Source organism: Loxodonta africana, chromosome 3 (assembly GCF_030014295.1).
Source record: "Loxodonta africana isolate mLoxAfr1 chromosome 3, mLoxAfr1.hap2, whole genome shotgun sequence".
Classification (NCBI taxonomy): domain Eukaryota; kingdom Metazoa; phylum Chordata; class Mammalia; order Proboscidea; family Elephantidae; genus Loxodonta; species Loxodonta africana.
Genome location: NC_087344.1, coordinates 32,085,098 through 32,107,625, shown reverse-complemented (window position 1 = coordinate 32,107,625; position 22,528 = coordinate 32,085,098). Strand labels below are relative to the sequence as shown.

The following is a 22,528-nucleotide window of genomic DNA, read 5'->3' as shown; positions in this document are numbered from 1 at the left end:
ATTCCTGGCCTCCATCCACATAGTGCCATAGCATCCCCCAGTTTTTACAACCAAAAATGTCTTCAGACATTGCCAAGTGTCTTCTGGGGGCAAATCACCCCTGGTTGAAAACTACTGAGATAGAAACATAGATAGATAGACAGACAGACAGAGTAGATAGATAGATAGTTGGTTGACAGATGATAGATAGGCAGGCAGACAGATAGACAAGGTTTTTTTATGCTAAGACAGGGTTTTCCCACCTCAGCGCTACTGACATTTGGTTCCAGAACATTCTCTGGGGTGGGTGGCCCTATGCATTGTAGGACGTTGAGCTTTATCTCTAGTCTCCACCCACTTGATACTGGTAGTACCCTCTTCCCCAGCTGTGACAACAAAAATGTTCCCAGACATCACCAACGTCCCCTGAGGACCAGGACTACCCACCCTGGTAAGAACTGCTGCCTTAAGAGAAGCTGGGGTCCCCCATTTGCCCCTGGCCCCCCAGGCTCCAGGGACAGAGCTATGCAGGGGGTCCAGGAGGGCCTTACCTAGCACATCCTGCTTCAGCTCCTCCATGCGGCCTGCGTGGAGCAGGTGGAAGGGCAGCTCCTTTAGCTTCCTGAGGTTTGCGACTGTGTCTGAGAACCAGAGGGGCTGAGGGGCCACCTGGGGTGGGGGAGAAGGGGAACTGGGCACCAGGTACTACAACACGCTCTCCTCCATTCACCTGTGAACATGGGCCAGTTCGGGCACCAAGGGGTGGGGACATAATGCCAGCCAGAGGCACCCCCACCTGCTTTCAACGTCAGGCTAGGGCAGAGGATGGGGCTTGGGGCCAGGGGACCAGGAGTGAGGGCAGCATTTCCTGGGGAACAGAAAACAACAGAAGCACTGGAGCTGGGCCTCAGAGAATAAGTAGGAGTCTGTCTGGTGGTATGTGTTGGAAAACAGTGGCAGTCCAGGGCAAAAGAATAGCACAGGCCACAGCCTGGAGGGGCAAGAGAGCAGGATTCTCCCTTTGGGAGGGCTGAATTATAAGGCAGGGTGGAGGGTTGTGGTGGGGAGTGAGGCTGGGAAGGTTGTGGGTGGCAGATCATGAAAGTCACTGAATACCAGGCTGGAGAGGTGAGGGCATTGGTGAGCTATGGGAGGACCTCTACAACTTGAAGAATGTGATCGATGTCACTGAATTGTACATGGAGAAATTGTTGAGATCGTGTATGCTTTGTTATATATATTTTCACCACAAAATATTTAAAAAAGAAGACTTAAAAGTGTAAGTTCCTAGTTGTGATGGTTTCACTAAAACCAAACAAACCAAACCCATTGCCATGGAGTCGATTCCTACTCATAGTGACCCTATAGGATAGATTAGAACTGCCCCACAGGGTTTCCAAGGAGCAGCTGATGATTAGAACTGCCAACCTTTTGGTTAGCAGCTGAGCTCTTAACCCCTGGACCACCAGGGCTCCACTAAAAAAAAAACCACTACAGTTCTGTAAAATGTTAACATGAGGGGAAGCTGGAGGAACCATTCGTTGGAACTCTCCCTACTCACTTCTCAACTCTTCTGCAAATCTAAAATTATTTCAAAATAAAGAAGTTTTTAAAAACTTGTAAGTATACTATTCCATGAGACCAGAAGAAGTGGATGGTGCCCCGCCACCATTACTGAACATTTTGAACAAAGATTCTATAAAAGAATCCTGATCAAAAGGGAGGAAAATGTAGAACAGAATATCAAATCTCAATGGAATTCAGACTTTCTGGAGCCAATGAAGCTGGATGAGCCTCTGAAACTATTGCTCTAAGAAGTTCTTTAAACCTTAAACCTCAAACCAAAACTATTCCCTGAAGTCTTCTTTGAGCCAAGCAATATCTTAGCTTAATTGGTAAAGAATGTCTGCCTTAAGCGTTGTTCTCTTTTATGGGATCAAATTGACAACAGCAACTCAAAAGTTTAGACAGGAAGCTTATGGGGCAGTGAGTTTATGTTGATGGTGGTGGAAAAATTTGGAAAAGGATTGCAAGAACGGTTGTACAATGTAATTGAAGAATGTAATCAATGTCACTGAATTGTACATGGAGAAATTGTTGAGTTTGTGTATCTTTGCTGTGTATATTTTCACTAAAATTTAAATAAATTAAATTTTAAAAATGTGCCAGTATATCAGAAATATATAACATGTTTGTGTGATTAATAAAATGAATATTGATTTAAATCACTAAGTTAAAAAATGCATAAGTTCTGCCTCAGAGTGAAGGAACCATAGAGAAAAGAACAACTAACCCAGAAGGAAGGAAATCTTGGAAGTCTTCCTGAAGGAAGAGGCATCTGAGCTAAGCCTTGAATATCTGAGAGGAAAAAGGAGGTGGCCACCCAGACCTAGAGGTCGGTCCTGGACTCATGAGAAAAAAGAGTAGAAGGAAATGTGTGGAATGGTGAGGGGGTAGAGGAAGATGAGAAGGGTAGGCGGGTCATTACCCAGGAGAAGGGGGGAGAGGACTTCCTGAATGAGGAATTATGGATGGTTTTTATTTTATTCTTTAATCTCTATGTGTGTTCCACTATAATCGCATAGTAGGAGCCCCTGAGTAATGCAAACCGTTAAGCACTCGACTACTAACAAAAAGGTTTGAAAATATCCAGGGGCACCTTGGAAGAAAGGCCTGGCAATCTGCTTCTGAAAGGTCTCAGTCTCGAAAACCCTATGGAGCACAGTTCTACTCTACACACTTGGGGTCGCCAAGAGTCAGAATTGGCCCTACAGCATTGGGTTTGGTTTTTGTTTTTCACTCTTGTAACTAGAAGTATTATTTTTTAAATGTGCAATGTATTCGGGAGAATTCAGGTTGGAAATCAGATTGTACCATGAAATTCACAGAAGACACCAAAAGGGTAACAAGTAATGGGGAGGGGGGAACGGTTTGGCCTCATGAGGAATCAGAGCTTAGCTAATTAAAACTCCCAGATGCCAGGGTTTGGGATGGTTCTGATATGTTTCTGGAGTTCCTGGGTGGTGTAGACAGTTAATGCACTTGGCTGCTAACGGAAAGGTTGGCAGTTTGAGTCTGCCCAGAAGCACTTCGGAATAAAGGCCTGGCAATCCTTCCAAAAAACCAGCCATTGAAAACCCTATGGAGCGCAGTTCTACTCTGACACATATGGGGTGGCCATAAGTTGGAGTCAACTCAAAGGCAAATGGTTTTGATATGTTTCCAAAAGTTGTGATTTATCATTCTATCTGGAAAGTTGGGGGAGGGGTTGAGTCCTTTTTCACCTGCTACTTGCCATCCTCCAAATTATACTAAGGTGCTCGAGGGGGTCATAGAGGGGCTGAGGGGACATCTCACCCTCACAGAAGGGAAGGGAGGAGGCTGGCCACACAGGATGACCTTTGCCTTTGCCAACACAGACAGCTGGAGTGGGTAGGCAAGGCTGGTACTGCCTGCGGAAGCCCCGGTCCCGGCTCCTCACCTTGCGGTCCAGGTTCAGTGGCTTCCCCAGGAGAGGCAGGGTGATGAGCTTCTTGGTGCCCTGGCTCCAGGCCCCCGAGAAGAAGTCAGCCAGTATGCTGTGCCGCTTGACTTTCTCAGGCCCAGACAGATAGCGCTCACAGACCACCTCGGCCAGCTGTCTGTGGAGAGGGGACACAGACAGATGGACCTGGGGGAACCTGTCAGGTTCAAAGGCAGCCATTGGCCTTCCTGGAGGTGCTTCCCACTCTAAGGCACCTTTGGGAAGCTGGCAGCACCTGTACTATTTGTTTGTTTTTTAATTGCTGTAAAAATATGTATAACACAACATTTGCCAATTCAACATTTTTCAGGTGTACAGTTTAGTGAAATCAATTACATCAATCATGTTGTGCAATCATCATCCATAATTGTTGCTAAATTCCCATCACCAGAAACAGAAGCTCGCTGCTTCCTAAGCAGTGACGCCCCCTTCCCACTCCCTCAGTCCCTGGTAACCGCTAATAAACTTCGGTCTCTACGTGTTTGCCTATTCCTATTATTTCATGTAGGTGAGATCATACAATATTTGTCCTTTTGTGATGGCCTTATTTCACTGAGAAGAATGTTTTCAAGGTTCATCCATGTTGTGGGATGGATCAGGACTTCATTTCTCTTCACACTGAGTAATATTCCATTGTAGGCATATACCACGTTATGTTTATCCATTTATCTGTTGATGGACATTTCGGTTGTTTCCACTTTGTGGCCATTGTGAATAGTGCTACAGTGAACACTGGTGTGTACCACTTATTACTTGACATCTGTCTTTAAATCAGCCAAACCTTTTTTTTTCCTTCTTAAATTTATTTTAAAAAAGAACTTTTGGGTTCCTCCATAAGTTAAACAAGGAGTTATTTAAAAAAAAAAAAAAAAAAAAGTTACCATCAAGTCAATTCTGACTTATAGAGGCCCTACAGGAGAGAGTAGAACTGTCCCATAGGGTTTCTAAGGAACAGCTGGTGGGTTCAAACTGCCAACCTTTTGGTTAGCAGCCAAGCTCTTAAACCACTGTGCCACCAGGGCTCCAGAGTTACCACATAACCTAGCAATTCCACTTCTAGGTATACACCCACTCATTGCTTATCAATATGGCTAAGTTCCAAAGACCAGGCTGTTATGCAGAAATCAGCATTATGCAAAAATGGAGGATGACTACATCAGACCACAAAATATTATGTGGGACATATACGCCCCTGTGGACCTGAGAGGTGGAAAACGTAGGTGGGTGCTATATGTCCCACTGGTCATGAAAGCATTACTGCAAGACTTACATTGCTAATGCACAAAATAGTCAGATAGTAGATTTTTTACTTTTGTTGTAAATGTGAAATGTCAGATAACAAGATAGTCGATAAGTGAGGAGTAGGTATATACCCAAGAGAATTGAAAACATGTATTCAATCAAGAACTTGTACACTAATCTCCACAGCAGCATTGTTCACAGCTAAAAGGTAGAAACAACCCAAGTGCTCCTCAACACATGAGTGGATAAACACAATGTGGTTCATCCATACAATGGAATTTTACTCACCCATAAAAAGGAATGAAATTCTGGTACATGCTCCAACATGGATAAACCTCGAAAACATTACATTGAATGAAAGAAGTCGGACACAAAAGACCACATCTTGTATGATTCCTCTTATACAAAATACCTAGAATAGGTAAATCCATAGAGACAGAATAATAGATTAGTGGTTGCCTAGGGCATGGAGGACTGGAGCCCTAGTGGTGCAGTGGTTAAGAGCTATGGTTGCTAACCACAAGGTCAGCAGTTTGAATCCATCAGCTGCTCTTTGGAAACCCTATGGGGCAGTTCTACTCTTTCCTATAGGGTCGCTAAGAGTCAGAATCAGCTCAACGGCAACAGGGTTTTTTGTTGTTTTTTTGGGGGGGGGGTTAGGGCATGGAGGAGGGAGGAATGGGAGTGACTGCTAATGGGCATGGTGTTTCCTTGGGGTGATGAGAATGTTCTGGAGACAGAGGTGGTTGCTGCAGAACCTTGTGAACGGACTAAATGCCACTGAATTGTGTACTTTGAATTGTTAATTACACATTACGTGAATTTCATCTCAATTTAAAAAAAGGAGTTACTTGTGCTAGAGGCGGTGACGTGGAGACCCTGCAATGCTGTGCTAAGTTCTGTGGACTGGATTCCCTGGGAAAGAGGAGCCCCAGGGGGTGGAACAGGAAGGATGGCAGTCAGTGGGTCCTCACTCTTGGGCTCCCCCAGACCAGCATCATGTGGCACTGGGCCTACCTGTAGGTGAGGGCCAGGAGCATGCAGCCATCCATGGGCCGCCGAGCCAAGCAGGTGCCCAGATCTCGCCGGAGCCTCACCCACAGCAGGGGAGGGAATCGGAGCAGCTCCTTGCTGGGTGGCGTCCAGTCCCGGTACACAGCCTGCAGGACCTCGTCATCCAAGGACAGGACATCCTTCAGCTCTGCCTCTGAGAGCCCGTGCCTGTGGGGGATGGACAGCATGTTTGAACACACGGATTCATGAGTCCTTTGTGCATGGAGAATGCAGAAGCCGAGGGAGAGAGAGACATGGCTGGGCACTCTGCACCCTTAAATAAATTTACAGTACTTTAAAAAGGATACTTTGGCATGTCCCTGGGTGGCACAAATGGTTGGCTCTCAGCTACTAACCAAAAAGTTGGTGGTTTGAATCCACCCAGCACCACCATGGAAGAAAGGCCTGGCAATCTGCTTCCATAAAAATTATGGTCAAGAAAAAAGCAAAGGGAAACTTTGAGCTCTTTAGTAAGTTGACAGAGAATGCCGTTGCTAGTTGCCTTCGAGTTGTTTCTGACTTATGGCAACCCCATGTGTGTCAGAGTAGAACTGTTCCATAGGTTTTCAGTGGCAGATTTTTCAGGTGTCTTCCAAGGCACCTCTGGGTGGATTTGAACCACTAACCTTTTGGTTAGTAGTTGAGTGCTTAGCCATTTGCACCACCCAGGGACTCCAAGAATTACCATATGACCTAGCAATTCTGCTCTTGGGTATATACCCAAAAGAACTGAAAGCAGGGACTCAAACAGAAACCTGTACACCAATGTCCATAGCGGTAATATTCATAACAGCCAAAAGATGGAAACAACCCAAGTGTCTATCAAGAAGCTGAGGGAGAGATGTAGCCAGTTGCTCGATGTCCATCATGCCTGGGAATCAGCATTTGGACAGTGCCCAGGGCCAGCAGGTACCAGCTCCTGGTTACAGCGGTACCAATCGAGTAAAGCCTTCCCAGATCTTTTCTTCGGCACACACACCTGCAGGATGGTGAGCAATCCCCTCCCAGCCTTATATACCTCCCTCATGGGGAGGGATGGGGCCACATAGGAAAGGAGGGAGGAGGTGACTTGAGGAAAATAAGGCAGAATCCTACTGTGCTCACTCATGCCAGCCCACAATATGTTTCCTGACCTGAGAAAGGGCTGAGGTAGAGAAAGGGAATGTCTTTCAGTAGAATGAGTAGCTTAGTTTCCTAGAGCTGCTGTAACAGACATACCACAAGTAGGTGGTTTAAAGAACAAAAATTTATTGTCTCACAGTTCTGGAGGCTAAAAGTCCAAATCAGGGTCTCAGCCATGTTGATTTCTTCCTTGTCAGCAGTCCCAGGTGTTCCCGGGTTCCTTGGCTTGTAAATGATCCTATGTGGTGTCTGTCTTCCCCTATGTGTGCTTGTCTCTGGGTCTAATCTGTTCTCTTTATAACTCAGAGGTGATTAAGTTTAGGATCCACCCTACACTGATATGGCTCATTAACATAACAAAGAAAACTCTATTCCCAAACAGGATCACATCCACATAGGCGTTAGGGACACAATTCAATCCATAACAATGAGTGATTGAAGTTTTGATGTTGGACTGCAGTGGACTTTCTAATACCTGTGACCATTAAACAGGAAAATACTGAATCTGCCTGAGGTTTTACCAGGGATGGAGAACAATTAGATGGAGGTCATTTCAAAGCAGGGGAGAGAGTGAGGCTGCTTGTAAACTGCACCTCATGTGTCCCAACTCGTTCAATGAAGTGTCAGCACATTTGCTCAACAAGTGTTTGTGGAGTATTGTCTCTGTGTGAGACATCGTGATGATACTTGGGGACAGAGAAGCCTATGTTCTAGTGTGGGAAGTCAGGGAGGACACACCAGGCACAAAACACAAAAAGGTCTGGTTGTGCCAAGTGCTAGGAAGAAAAGAAGACAGATGGTGTGAAAGAGAGTGGTGAGGCGAGAACCCAGGAGAGAGGTTGTTCTCAGAGCAGGCGGACTTCACCGAAAAGGCGCCGTTTGAGCAGGGCTCTGACAGGAGGGAACCTGACAGCAGCTAACACTTCTTAAGCGAGTGTGAGTGAATTTCTGTTCCTGGCAAACAAGGTAGCAACAAGAGCCCCTCACTGATCGCCGCCATCTTGAATAATATTTGGCAATAGACAAAGGGCAGAAATCGCACAGACCAAGGAAGGAAAAACTGCCCCCAAACTGAGAAGAGGAGAAATGACATTGGCCAGCATATCTAATGACCTGCTTGAGCATTTTCATATGGCTTATTACAGTAAAGACAATACTATTTTGTTTGGCACCTCTTGTAATTGGCCTCCGTCAAGCCCTCCTGGGGATGAAGCTTGGCTGCTCCCGGGTCTGATTAGTGCATTCTGTGACGTGCTCATTATTTCTGATTAACCGTGCACACCTGGCATCTCTGGGCAATCGCTTCTGATGGTCACGGCCCAGGTTTATGGAGATGTTCATTAACCGAGCACCGGTATTTAAGCGTTCCTTTCTTGGATTCTGTGTTGTTGTTAGCTGTCATTGAGTTGGGCACAATTCATGGCAACTCCATGCACAATGGAACAAAATGCTGCCTGGTCCTGGGCCATCCCCACGATCAATTGTGGATAGGATCATTGTGATCCCTAGGGTTTTCTTTCTTTCTTTCTTTTTTTTTTTTTTTCCCAAACAACCAGATTGTAATAATCTTAGTTAGGTTGGTAGTACACTGTATTTTTTTCTCCAAACAGGTACAAAGCAGGCTCAATTGCTCCATACCTTAGTAATTTTCTTTACTCCCACTACAAACAGCCAGTGTTTCTCCAAACTCTCTGAAGTATATTCAGGAGTATTAATTATACAAAATAACCCCGGACAGCCACAAAGAAGAGGGAAGCGCATCTTCCAGAAATATTGAACAGCTGTAGCTCAGCCACAGTATCAGGATTTAGAATTACCAATTCAAGATGGAGAACATATGGTTGGAAGAGTTATTTTAAAAAGATAACAGACTTTGAGGAAGGGTATGAAATGCAGACTTTTAAGAAATAAAAGAGCTTCTGAGGAGGACAATGACATGATCAGTATGGGGAGAAGAAAGGGCAAGGAGAGAGGGATTAGTACAAGATAGTTTACTTATCCCAACTCTTTCCTGTGCTAGCATCCCTTTTCCCGAAAGGAAAAATAAGTCCATGAAAAAACATTTAAAAATTGATGGCAAAAACTGCTGCGAGAATTTATTGAAGCAAACCGCAGTGGATGGCAGAGGACCAAAAACAGGAGAAAGAACAGGAAGTTTCTTATTATTAGAAATAACTAGTTGCTTTTGGGGAGGTGGGTGGGATGGTATAGAGAAGAGCCAAAACCAAAACCCATTGCCATCGAGTAAATTCCAACTCATAGCAACCCTATAGGACACAGTAGATCTGTTCCATAGAGTTACACAAGGAGCACCTGGTGGATTTGAGCTGCCGACCTTTTGGTTAATAGCCATAGCTCTTAACCTCTATGCCACCAGGGTTTCCCAGATAGAATTGTGCTTCACAGGGTCTTCAACGGCACATTATTCAGAAGTAGACATTCAAGCCTTTCTTCCGAGGTGACTCTGGGTGGACTCGAAACTCCAACCTTTCGGTTAGCAGCTGAGCATGTTAATCGTTTGTGCCACCTAGGGAAGGAGAACTAATTTCCCCCCATTGCAGAAAGACAAGATTTCCTTATGTACTAGTTTACATTTGCAAAGGTGGCTAAAATATCCGTTGACTAACCACGGCAAATGAAACTTAGGGAGACAAAGAGTGAACATGCATTGTTGACTTGTGGACGTATACAGGAATGGAATAACTTTGTTGTGGACTCTTGTTTTAAAATCTACTCAACAACCAAAAGCAAAGAAGTTTCCTGAATAAACTGAATGCTTCGGAGGCCAGTGTAGCAGGTGCAGGGGTTTGGGGACCACGGTTTCAGGGGACTTCTAAGTCAATTGGCATAATAAAATCTATTAAGAAAATATTCTGCATCCCACTTTGAAGAGTGACATCTGGGGTCTTAAACACTAGCAAGCAGCCATCTAAGATGCATCAGTTGGTCTCAACCCACCTGGATCAAAGGAGAATGAAGAACACCAAGGACACAAGGTAATTACAAGACCAAGAGACAGAAAGGGCCACATGAACCAGAGACTACATCATCCTGAGACCAGAAGAACTAGATGGTACCCGGCTACAATGGATGACTGCCCTGACAGGGAACACAACAGAGACCCCCTGAGGGAGCAGGAGAGCAGTGGGATGCAGACCCCAAATTCTCATAAGACCAGACTTAATGGCCTGACTGAGACTGGAAAGACCCCAGTGGTCATGGCCCCCAGACCTTCTGTTGGCCTAGGACAGGAACCATTCCTGAAGCCAACTCTTCAGACATGGATTGGAGAGAGATCCTGGTGAGGAATGAGCTTCTTGGACACTTGAGACTATGCTGGCATCTCCTGCCTGGAGGGTAGATGAGAGGGGGGAGGGGGTTAGAAGCTGGCGAAATGGACACAAAAAGAGAGAGTTGGGGAGAGAGCGGGCTGTCTCATTAAAAAAAAAAAAAAGGGGGGGGAGAGTAATTGGGAGTGTGTAGCAAGGTGTATATAAGGTTTTGTGTGAGAGACTGACTTGATTTGTAAACTTTCACTTAAAGCACAACGAAAATTATAAAAAAAAAAAGAAAGAAAAAGATATGTCAGGCCTAATAGAAATCTGGCTGCTAAAAATAATACTTGATGATACTGATACAGATGACTTCTCCTGAAGATTGTTTATTTGATAAAAGTGTTAAAAAAGAACAACTTTGGAAGGGATTTAATGTTTAATGCTTATAATTAATCAAGGCTAAATTAATGCATGTGACTAAAAAAAAATTAATCTCCAATCAGGTAGGACCCCTAGAGGGAGAACTACAGAGGATTGCTATGGTTAGTCCACAGAGGATTCGTACCTGTTGTCCACATGCTGCGTGTGTGATCACCCATGTAAGAGGTGTCGACAGGTAGCATAACCTTTCTAAGGAATAGTAACGGCAAGCTTACAGAGTTTTATGACCTTCACGTGATATTGTGAATGTCAAGTACCTAGCATTCAAGGTAGGTTGGTTGCCTACCACTACAGGTGTTGAGAGGATGGCCAGCTGCAGCCCCTGTGCCTCTCATCTCTAATCAGAAGCCTTGGCCTAGAATATTCTCCAATAGTGGAGGCTGGGAACTGGGTTTGTCTCTATTCCTGGTTTCTTCTCCTACCAGGAAAACTCTCTCCCTGTTCTGGGAACAGTGACTATCTCTGCTCTGCTGTGAGCAGCCACCATACAGCACCTGGCCAAGCCCTCTTCTAAATCTGTTCCCAGTGGGGCAGGAACAAAGTCCTTCACCTGTGGCACAAGAGGGGCTGGCATGGATTGAACTGTGTCTCCCAAAAATATGTGTATCAATTTGGCTTGGCCATGATTCCCAGTATTGTGTGATTATCCACCATTTTGCCATCTGATGTGATTTTCCTATGTGTTGTAAATCCTGTCTCTATGATGTTATGGGGGGGGGTGGGTAGGCAGCAGTTATGTTAATGAGGCAGGACTCAGTCTACAAGATTGAATTGTGTATCAAGCAAGCAGAGAGATGGCGGACCTCATACCACCAAAAATGCAGCGCCAGGAGCACAGCATGTCTTTGGACTTGGGGTTCCTGTGCAGAGAATCTCCTAGACCAGGGGAAAATTGATGAGAAGGACCTTCCTCCAGGACTGACAGACAGAAAAAGCCTTCCGGAGCTAACGCCCTGAATTTGGACTTCTAGCCTCCTAGGCCGTGACAGAATAAATTTCTCTTTGTTAAAGCCATCCACCTGAGGTATTTCTGTTACAGCAGCACTAGATGACTAAGACAGGGGTGCACATGTAATACCTGCCCTGCTTCAGCACCTTGCTGGCCATGGGGGACCAGTGCCTGCTAGCAAAGCTGACCGTGCTGTCTCTTCTCTATGTGAGTAAAGTGTTGTTCTACACACTGCCTGTGTGTGATCCGTGTCTTTTGTTGGCAACTTCAAACTCTGGCTCAACAATAAGAATTAAAGAGCAGAGACATCATGGCTTCAGGAGACATCTAGGTCAACTGGCATAACACAGTTTATGAAAAAAATGTTCTGCCTCCCACTTCGGTGAGTGGTGTCTGGAGTCTTAAAAGCTTTTGAGAGGCCATCTAAGATGCATCAATTGGTCCCAACCCACTTGGAGCAAAGGAGAATGAAGAACACCAAAGACACAAGGAAAATATTAGCCCAAGAGGCAAAAGGGCCACATAAACCAGAGACTCCATCAGCCTGAGACCAGAAGAACTAGATGGTGCCCAGCTACCATCAGTGACTACCCCGACAGCGAACACAACAGAGAGTCCCTGACAGAGCAGAAGAAAAGTGCGGAGCAAAACTCAAATTCACGTAAAAAGACCAGACTTAATGGTCTGACTGAGACTAGAGAAACCCCGAAGCCATGGCCCCTAGACGCTCTGTTAACCCGGAACTAAAATCATTCCCAAAGACCACTCTTCAGACCAAGATTAGATGGGACTATAAAACATAAAATAATACTCATGAAGACTGTACTTAGTTCAGTCAGATACACTAGACCAAGTGGATGGCTCCAGAAGGCAGGAGGTAACAGGAACTGGCTGAATGGATACAAGAAACCTAGGGTGGAAAGGAGGAGCGTGTTGACACATTATAGGGATTGCAACTAACGTCACGTAACAATATGTGTATAAATTTTTGTATGAGAGATTAACTTGAGCTGTAAACTTTCACCTAAAGCACAATAAATAAACAAACAAAAAATCTACTCAACATACCAGTCAACTCCAAGCCCTTACTGAGGGCAGGAAATCATATTCTAAATCCCTCCTATCCTTATTCCATTTTCTACCCTACATTGCAGGGATGGCGAATCTACAATACACTGAAAAGAAACAACAATGCATTTCAGACCGTTCACTGTAGGTGTCTCACTCCCCATGGCCTGGCATCCCAACCACAGACACCCGTGGGAGTGAAAGTTAACTCTCTTTCAGAGATGGCATTTTGTTACCCCTCTTGATGGGGATCCATAGGTTTTCATTGGCTGATTTTTGGAAATCAATCACCAGGCCTTTCTTCCAAGCCTATCTTAGTCTGGAAGCTCTGCTGAAACTGTTTAGCATCACAGCAACGTGAGAGCCTTCACTGACAGATAGGTGGCGGCTGTGCACGAGGTGCGTTGGCTGGGAATCGAATCCAGGTCTCCCACATGGAAGGCGAGCGTTCTACCACTGAACTGTATAAACATCTTGAAATTGTCTTTTGCTTTTTGTCTTTGCTGGTTCCCGTGCTACAAGCCTGAAATTAAACTGATTCTTCACATAACTTTGCTTTATAAAGATTTTCTGAGATCTCTCTGCATATGGCTTATTAATTAACCAGTTGCCAAGTCAGTTCCCAGTTATGGCGACCCCATGTGTGCAAAAGAGGAATCTGATCCATAGAATTTTCATGGCTGTGACCTTTCAGAAGAGGATCCCCAGGCCTTTCTTCCAAGGAGCCTCTGGGTGCATTCGAACTGTCAACCTCTCAATTAGTAGACACCACTTAACCGTTTGCACCACTCAGAGACTCTTGCTTATTAAACACAAAAGGGAAACTTGCAACTTTACAGAGGAAAAGTCACTTGTGCCCCAAGAAGGGCAGAGCATCACTCAGGTTTAACCGGACTCTGATAACAAGGAAGCATCAGCCCAGTCCAGATGCAGAAACACTCTGCAGTCTCCCCACCTCAGCTGTGGTTCCTGCCTGGCAGCATCAGCATTGGCAGGGCCGTGGTAGACACGCAGGATCTCAGGTGCTATCCAGACCTCAAATCAGAATCCGCATCTGAACAAGACCTCGGATGTGTATACCCATTAGGAATTGAATTGTGTCTTCCCAAAATATGTGTTGAATTCCTGGCCCGTATGCCCACGGATGTGATCCTGTTTGGAAATAGCATTTTCTTTTGTTATGTGAACGATGTCATATCAGTGTAGGGTGCGTCCTAAACCTAATCACTTCTGAGACATGAAAAGACCAGAATAGACACAGACACAAACATACAGGGGAAGGCAGACACCAAGGAACTCTAAGGAATACCAAGAACCACTGTCAGACACCAGAAACTGAGAGGCCCACGGAAGGAATAAACATGGCCGAGATCCTGATTGGGCCTTCTAGCCTCTGAAACTATGAGAAAACACATTTCTGTTCTTTAAAGCCACCCACTTGTGGTATTTTGTTACGGCAGCCCTGGGACACTAAGAATCTGTAGGACTGCAAAGCCCTAACCTACAAAATAACTGGCCTGCAGTTTTCAAGAAAACAAAGACAGACTGGGGAATGTTCCAGAATCAACAAGACCAAAGAGACTTGGCAACTAAATACAACGGGTGATCTGGATTGGATCCTGGATGGGAGAGAAAACAGCTATAAAGGACATTGTTGGGACAATTGGCAAATTTTGAATATGAACTGGACTAAATATTAGTGCTTCAATGTTATATTTCCTACCTTATATAATTGTTCTGTGACTTTGTGGGACTCTGACTGTCCTTGTTCTTAGGAAATACATGAAGTATTTAAGTATATGACAATGTCTGCAATGAATTCTCAAACAGTTCAGGAAAATGCTATATATATAATATATACACATATATATACAGAAACCTGGTGGCATAGTGGTTAAGTGCTACAGCTGCTAACCAAAGGGTCAGTAGTTCGAATCCGCCAGGCACTCCTTGGAAACTCTATGCGGAAGTTCTACTCTGTCCTGTAGGGTCGCTATGAGTCGGAATCGACTCACGGCACTGGGTTTTGTTTTTTTTTGTTTGTTTGTTTATACATATATACACACATAAATAAACCCAACACACATATGCATGTTATATATGTCAAGGTCCCTGAGTGGTGCAAACAGTTTGTGCTCAACTACTAACTGAAAGGTTGATGGTTCAAATCCACCCAGCAGCTCTGTGGAAGAAAACCCCGGCAACCTGCTTCCATAAAGATCACAGCCAAGAATACCCTATGGGGTAGTTCTACTCTGTAACACACAGGGTTGCCATGAGTCAGAATCAACTCAACAACAATGGATTTGGTTTTGGTTTTGTGTGTGTGCGTGTGTGTGTGTGTGTGTGTGTGTGGCAGTGGGGGTGGGGGTGAGTGAAAAATCTCATGTGGCAAAATTGCTGATCCTGGGGAAAGATGTATGTCAGGGATTCTCAACCAAGGGCAATTCTGCCCCCAGGGGACATTGGCAATGTCTGGAGCTGTTTGTGGTTGTCACGACTAGGGCCAGTGTTGCTACTTGCATTGAGTGGGCAGAGGCCAGGAATGCTGGTCAACACCTTACAGCGCACAGGACGGCCGCACCACAGAGAATGAGCCAGCCCCAAATGTCAACGGGGCCAGAGTTGAGAAACCCTGGGTATGGAAAGTCTTTGCACTATTCTTCCAATCTTGTATAACATTGACTCTAAAAAAAAAAATACACTTTGCTTCTGCCACTTACTTTACCCTGTGACAAATTTTTTTAAAAATTTAAACAAAATAAATATTATAGGCAAATCCATAGAGACAGAAAGCAGATTAGTGGTTGCCAGGAGTGGGGGAGGGGGAAATGAGGAGTGATTGCTAAGGGGTATGGGGTTTCCTTTTGGGGTAATAAACGTGTTCTGCAGTTAGATAGTGGTGAAGGTTCAACAGTTTTGGGAAAACACTAAAAACCAGTGACTTGTATGCTTTAATAGAATGAATTTTATGCTATATGACTTGCACTGGACTGAACAGTGTCCCCCCCAAAATTCACGTCCACCAGAATCTGAAACGTGGCCTTACTTGGAAATAAAGTATTCACAGATGTAATTAGGATGTCGTATTGGATTGGGCAGGCCCTAAATCCTGTGACTCACGTCCTTATAACAAGCGAACAGACACAGAGGCAAGACCGCCACGTGAAGATGGAGACAGAGATTGGAACGATGCATCTACAAGCCAAGAAATGGCAAGGATTGTCGGCAACCACCAGAAGCCGCAAGTGACAAGGAGATTCTCCCCTAGTCCCTTAAGACGGAGCGTGACCCTGCGGTGATTGCACACCTCTAGCCTCCAGAACTGTGAGAGAAGAAATTTCTGTTATCTTAAATGACTCAAAACCAGTTGCCGTGGAGTCAATTCCGACTCATGGCAACCCCATGTGTGTCAGAATAAAACTGTGCGCCACAGGGTTTTCAATGGCTAATCTTTTCTTTTTTTTTTTTCGGAGGAAACCCTGGTGATGTAGCGGTTAAGTGAGACAGCTGCTAACCAAGAGGTCGGCAGTTCAAATCCACCAGGCGCTCCTTGGAAACTCTATGGGGCAGTTCTACTCTGTCCTAGAGGGTCGCTAGGAGTCAGCAGTCGACTCAGCAGCAGTGGGTTTGGTTTTTTTGGTTCATCTTTCGGAAGTAGATCACCAGGCCTTCCTTTCAAGATGCCCCTGGATGAACTTGAGGCTCCAACCTTTCAGCTAGCAGCTGAGCACTGAATCGTCTGCACCACCCAGGGGGGCTCCATTTAAGCCTCCCAGATTTCAGAGGTTTGTTACAGCAGCTATAGGAAATATCTTGATTTTTTTTAAAAACAAGTTAAAAAACCAGAGACTCACCGGGAAGCCACAATATAGCCCAGCACGTGGGACACCAGGAGCTGGCCGTGTGTCTGCTCCAGGCGGGCACATAACTGGTGTGTGGCTTCCTGGGCAGTGGAGGCCAGAGGGGCAGGCACAGAGAAGGAGGCCCACTTCCGGGCCTCCTCAAAGGCCAGCCTCAGCCGGCCTGGGTGCCCGCACTCAGGAAGGCTGGCCCACAGCAGGTCCCGCTGGGCCTGGCTCAGTGTCCTCCTCGCGGCCGCCAGCAGGAGCTCGATCATCTCTTGCCCTTGGTTCGCGGAGAGGGGCTTCACCTGCCAGTAGGCCCCAGGATCCAGAAGCGTCTGCCGCACCATGTCCAGCACTCCCTGCTGCTGCCCCGAACACACTGAGAGGATGAGGTGGACCCTCGGGGGACACTGCGGGGGCAACCAGGGGACCCTGTGGGTATGGCGGACAGTGTCCAGGTCATCCAGGGAGTCCAGGAGGATGATAAGGGCCTCGAAGTTTCTGCGGGACACGGTGTGGAGGAGGCTGTGGAAGAATTGGACCACTCTGGTGTGGGCCTCCAGGACCTGGGCAGGGGGTAGGGGCAGTCCAAAAGCCAGGCACACCTGGAAGCAGATGCTCCGGAGCAGGCTGCGTGCATCAGCACTCATCTGCGAGGTTCCCAGGAGCCGCAGGACAGTTACCGTCTTCTGGCCAAGCAGCCCTGGCACTAGCTCAGCCAGTTTGCACATCAGCGCCGTCTTTCCGATGCCTGGGGGTCCGTAGATCACCTGGGGGCTGTGGGGTGTGCTGTGGCTCTGCCGGAGCCTCTGCCCGAGCTGGGCCAGGAGCTCGCGGTGGCCACAGAAGGTGCGCGCAGCCTCAGCACTCTGGCCTAGGTGGTGGCGAATGTCCTCGTACAGCCAGGCCAGGTCCTGTGTGGCTGCCTGCAGCTCACGGAGACACTCCAGGACCTGGTGGTTGGCCCTGGCCACAAACTGCTCCCCTAGCTCCTTCAGGTACCTGGCATGGGCCTTGTTCTTGGGGTTCACCAGGTCGCGGCTCCACGGCAGATGGTGGGTCTTGAGGGCACCAGGGTGCTCTTCAGCAATGCGCCCCTTGAGGCTGCTGAGAAGGTTCTGGGCATCTGTGTCCAGGCAGCCATCTGGGAGCCGGTCCACCAGGCGCAGGGCACAATCATCCAGGATGTGTTTGTTGAGGTCCTGGATCTCACGCAGGAAGACGGTGGCACCCTGGTCCCCGTCCTCTGAGCTCAGCAGGCCGCGCTCGATCTCCCACTCAATGACTGCAAAAGGGAGGGAGGGGGTACAACAGAAAAGATGCTCAACACCCTTAGTCATTTAAAAAAAAAGTTGCCATCAAGTTGACCCTGAATCATGGTGACCCGAGTGTGTCAGAACAGAACTGTGCTCCATAGGCTTTTCAATGGCTGATTTTTTGAAAGTAGATCACCAGGCCTTTCTTCTGAGGCACCTCTAGGTAGACCTCAACCACCAACCTTTCGGTTAGCAGCCAAGCGTGTTCACCATTTGCACCACCCAGGGACCTCCCATTACTAATTAAACCAAACCAAAAACCAAACCTGTTGCCATCAAGTCCATTCCGACTCATAGCAACCCTATAGAACAGACTGGAAATGATCCATACGGTTTTCAAGGAGCGCCTGGTGGATTCAAACTGCCGACCTTTTGGTTCGCAGTCGTAGCTCTTAACCACTATACCACCAGGTTAGGGAGATGTAAATCAAAACCACATTGTGATACCACTTCATCCCCTCTAGGATAGGATGGCTATGATCAGAGAAATGGAAGACAACACGTGTTGACGAGAATGTGGAGAAACTAGGACCCTCATGCATTGCTGGTGGGAGTGTAAGATGGTAAAGCCACTGTGGAAACGTTTGGCCGTTCCTCAGAAAGTTGAACACAGAACCACCATGTGACCCAGCAATTCCACTCCAAGTATCTACCCAAGAGACTTGAAAGCAGATATGTGTACCCCCAACATTCACTGCAGCACTACTCATAATAGCCAAAAGGTGGAAATGACTCAAATGTTCATCAACAGATGAATGGATAAGCACAATGTGGTCCATCCAGACAACGGAATATTATTCAGCCATAAAAAGGAATACAGTTCTGATACATGCTACAACATGGATGAACCTTGAAAACATTATGCTGAGTAAAAGAAGTTAGCCACAAAAGGACAGATATTGTATGATCCCATTTATATGAAATGTCTAGAATAGGCAAATCCATAGAGTCAAAAGAAGATTGCAGTCCCTGGGTGGTACAAACCAAGAGGCTGGAGGTTTGAGCCCACGCAGAGGCACCTCAGGAGAAAGGGCTGATGATCTACTTCTGTAAAGTCACCACTGAAAACCCCCATGGAGCGTAGTTCTACTCTGACACACATGGGGTAGCCATGAGTTGAGGTCAACTCAACGGCAACTTTTTTAAAAAAAAAAAAAACAAGATTAATGGTTACCTGGGGGAGGGGGAAATGGGAAGTGACTGCTTAATGGGTATGAAATTTCCTTTTGGGGGTGATGAGAATGTTCTGGAAGTGGATAGAGGTGATGGTGGCACAACATTGTGAATGGATTAAAAGCCACCAAATGTGCACTCTTCAGTGGTTAATTTCATGCTACGTGAATGGCACCTCAACTAAAAAAAAAAAAAAAAAAACCCAGTACCATAAATTTTCTGTGCCTCCCTCACTCATTCATTCAACAAACGTTCATTGAGCAACTCTTGCGCCAACCTCTCCTCTTGATACGGAGAAATCAGTAGTGACCAAAACACACAAAGTTCCCTGCCCTCGTGGATAGTCCAAATGAATACATGAACACACAAAAGGACAAACAGGCTGACGGATGACGAACTATCAGCACCGGGCAGGGAAGGGCAGGCACAGGGGGCTGCAGAAAAACATCTGCAAAGGCACGGAGACCAGGGAGGCGCGGAGGCCAGAGAGAGAGTTTTGAGTGAGACTGGAGGCTGGGTTCCTGGAGGCCTGGAAGCTAGCTCAGTTCTTTCCTAGAGCAGGGGTCGGCAAACTTTTTATTTAAGGGCCTGTTGGTCAATAGTTTTTACTCTGCTGACTACAGGGTCTCTGTCGCAACTACTCAATTCCGCCCTTGTAGCTCAAAAGCAGCCACAGACAATAGTAAACAAAAGGGTGTGGCTGTGTGCCAATAAAATTTTATTTATACAAACAGGCAGAGGGCTGGATTTGACCCCTGGGCTGAGGTTTGCCAACCCCTGTCCTGGAACATGCCCCAGCTGCCCTGTTATTGTTAGGTGCCGTCAAGTTGGTTCTGACTCAAAACGTTGCCTGGTCCTGCACCATCTTCACAATTGTTGCTATGTTTGAGTCCACTGTTGCAGCCACTGTGTCAATCCATCTCATTGAGGGTCTTCCTCTTTTTTCACTGACCCTCTACTTTACCAAGCGTGATGTCCTTCTCCAGGGACTGATCCCTCCTGATAATACGTCCAAAGTAAGCAAAACGAAGTCTCACCATTCTCGCTTCTAAGGAGCATTGTGGCTGTACTTCCAAGACAGATTTGTTTGCTCTTCTGGCAGCCCATGCTATTTTCAATATTCTTTGCCAACACCATAATTCAAAGGGATCAATTCTTCAGTCTTCCCTATTCATTGTTCAGCTTTCACATGCATATGAGGCGATTGAAAAGACCTCAGCATGGGTCAGGCTAACCTTCCTCATCTGTGACATCTTTGCTTTTTAACGCTTTAAAGAGGTCTTTTGCAGCAACTCTGAGGACTCGTATTTTCCAGAGCCTAGGGTCACAATGACCTCTCCTTGGAGGCTGTTGTTTTGAAATAGCAGTCAGACCTAAGAAGTTATTTTTGAAGCAGCTCTGGGCTCAGTGGCAGCTCCCAGCTCTCTGTCATGGAGCAAGCCAGGTCCTTGGGGACCAGCTAAGCCTCAGAGCCAAAGACAGGAGTCACTCAGCTGTCCTCATGGGAGTGGCTGCACACCCGTTTTGGCCCCATGAATGCTGCCCCATGAAGGCAATTAACAGTCCCAAGACTGGATCCTTCTGGGACACATTTGGGCATAAATCCTTCCAAGCCTATCCGTTCTTCCACCTATGGGCTGTGAGACCTTGGGCAAGTCACTTCACCTTTCTGAGTTCCTATTTGCTCATCTATAAACATACCAAAGATCGCGAAGGTGGTGCAGGACCAGGCAATGTTTCATTGTGTTATACGTAAGGTCACCGAGAGTCTGAGCTGACCCAATAGCAACTAACAACAATAACGGGGTGTACAAGTTCCACCTTACTAGCTGTTACGAGGGTTTTCTATGAAATAGTGCTTGTAAAAGCTGAATAAATAAAGCCAGTCTTGAAAGGTTATAGACTGGGCGATTCCACCTTACATGGTATTCTTTTTTTTTTTTTTAATTGTGGTAAAAATATACACAGTAAAACCTACGAAAGCCAGAATCTGTGTAAGGTAGAAACCTGTCAGAGAAGAAAAAATCAATATTTTTCACTAATAGAGAGCGACAGAAAAATGGTAAGACTGTACCCTGCCAAAGACGGAAAATTTGCAAGACATGGGAAAATGAGTCAGTCCCGTCAAGTTTCAGTTCTCACAGGTTTCACCGTATAACAAACATTTGCCATTTTAACCATTTTTTATGTTCACAATTCAGCATGTTGTGCGACCATAACCACTCTCCGTTTCCCAATGTTTCCACCACCATTAACAGACGCTCAGTGTCCTGTCAGCAATGACGCCCCCTTTTCTCTTTTCTCCCATCCCTGGTAACCACTAACAATAAGCTGTGGTCTGCGTTCATTTGCCCAGTTTAGACAGTTCATATAACTAGGATCATACAACATTTATCCTTTCGTGTCTGTCTTCTTTCACTGAGCATTAATGTTTTCAAGATTCATCCATGTTGTAGCATGGATCAGGACTTCATTTCGCTTTATCCATTGATCACTGACACCACTGTGAAAGCACCTGTCCGGTTTCACCTTGTGTCATAGTAACTGCATGCCTAGCATATAGTAAGTGCTCAATAAACAGTAGCCGTCAACATTGTTGTCATTCGCATAAGTGCTTTCGGAATAAATACGTCATTGCTCCCTTGCCCAAGAGGCCAAGGTTAACAATCCCAGAGATGTCATGAGGCCATCTGGTATCCCCTGGTCTGATGTAAGAAGGAGGGCACCTCATCCCTGGGATCTTCTTCCCCAAAACCCACAACCCCAGTCTAATCACAAGAAAACATCAGACAAACCCAGATTGTGGGAGGTTCTGCAAAATACCTGACCACCAAGCACTCTTCAAAAGTGTCAAGGTCATGAGAAACAAGGAAAGACTGAGAAGCTGTCACAGATCAGAGGAGATTTAGGAGATAGAATGACTAAATGCCATGTGGGATCTTGGATGGGATCCTGGCAGGAAAAACAACCTTAGTGGGAAAACGGGGGAAATCCCAATAAAGTCTGCAGTTTAGTTAATAGTAATGTACCAATGTCACTTCCTTAGTTTTGACAAATGTGCTGTGGTCGGGCAAGATATTAACAAACGGGGAAGCTGGGTGAAGGGTATAGGGGAATCCCCTGTACTATCTTTTGTAAGTTTGCTTCTCATGATGCCAAGAGAAAATTTCATTTTTAAAATTGATGCATCGTTACTAGAATTGACACATATGTGCATAATAATCAATATATTATTAACATTATTTAAATATAGTGAATGTATTGCTTTATAAATGGTTTCTACTAATAAATACATTCAATTTAAATAAATCAATATAAATAAATCTCTATGTTTAATATGTTGGTAATATGGTTGCTGAAAGCAAAGAGGACTTGAGGCACTTACTGATGAAGATCAAAGACCACAGCCTTCAGTATGGATTACACCTCAACATAAAGAAAACAAAAATCCTCACAACTGGACCCTTAAGCAACATCATGATAATCATAGAAAATATTGAAGCTGTCAAGGATTTCATTTTACTTGGATCCATAATCCA

The 22,528-nt window shown here is 45.7% G+C and overlaps 1 protein-coding gene across 1 annotated transcript in view; it reads right to left on the bottom strand.

The window, feature by feature from the left end:
• The window catches only part of NWD1 (NACHT and WD repeat domain containing 1), an 84,450-nt gene that overhangs the window by 46,237 nt on the left and 15,685 nt on the right, over positions 1-22,528 (bottom strand). Inside the window, exons 4-7 of the mRNA XM_010593239.3 lie at positions 16,510-17,785; positions 5,762-5,965; positions 3,461-3,620; positions 531-648 (exon numbers count right to left, since the gene is read on the bottom strand). Of these exons, the coding sequence (XP_010591541.2) occupies positions 531-648; positions 3,461-3,620; positions 5,762-5,965; positions 16,510-17,785 (1,758 nt within the window). The remainder of the gene's footprint in view (positions 1-530; positions 649-3,460; positions 3,621-5,761; positions 5,966-16,509; positions 17,786-22,528) is intronic.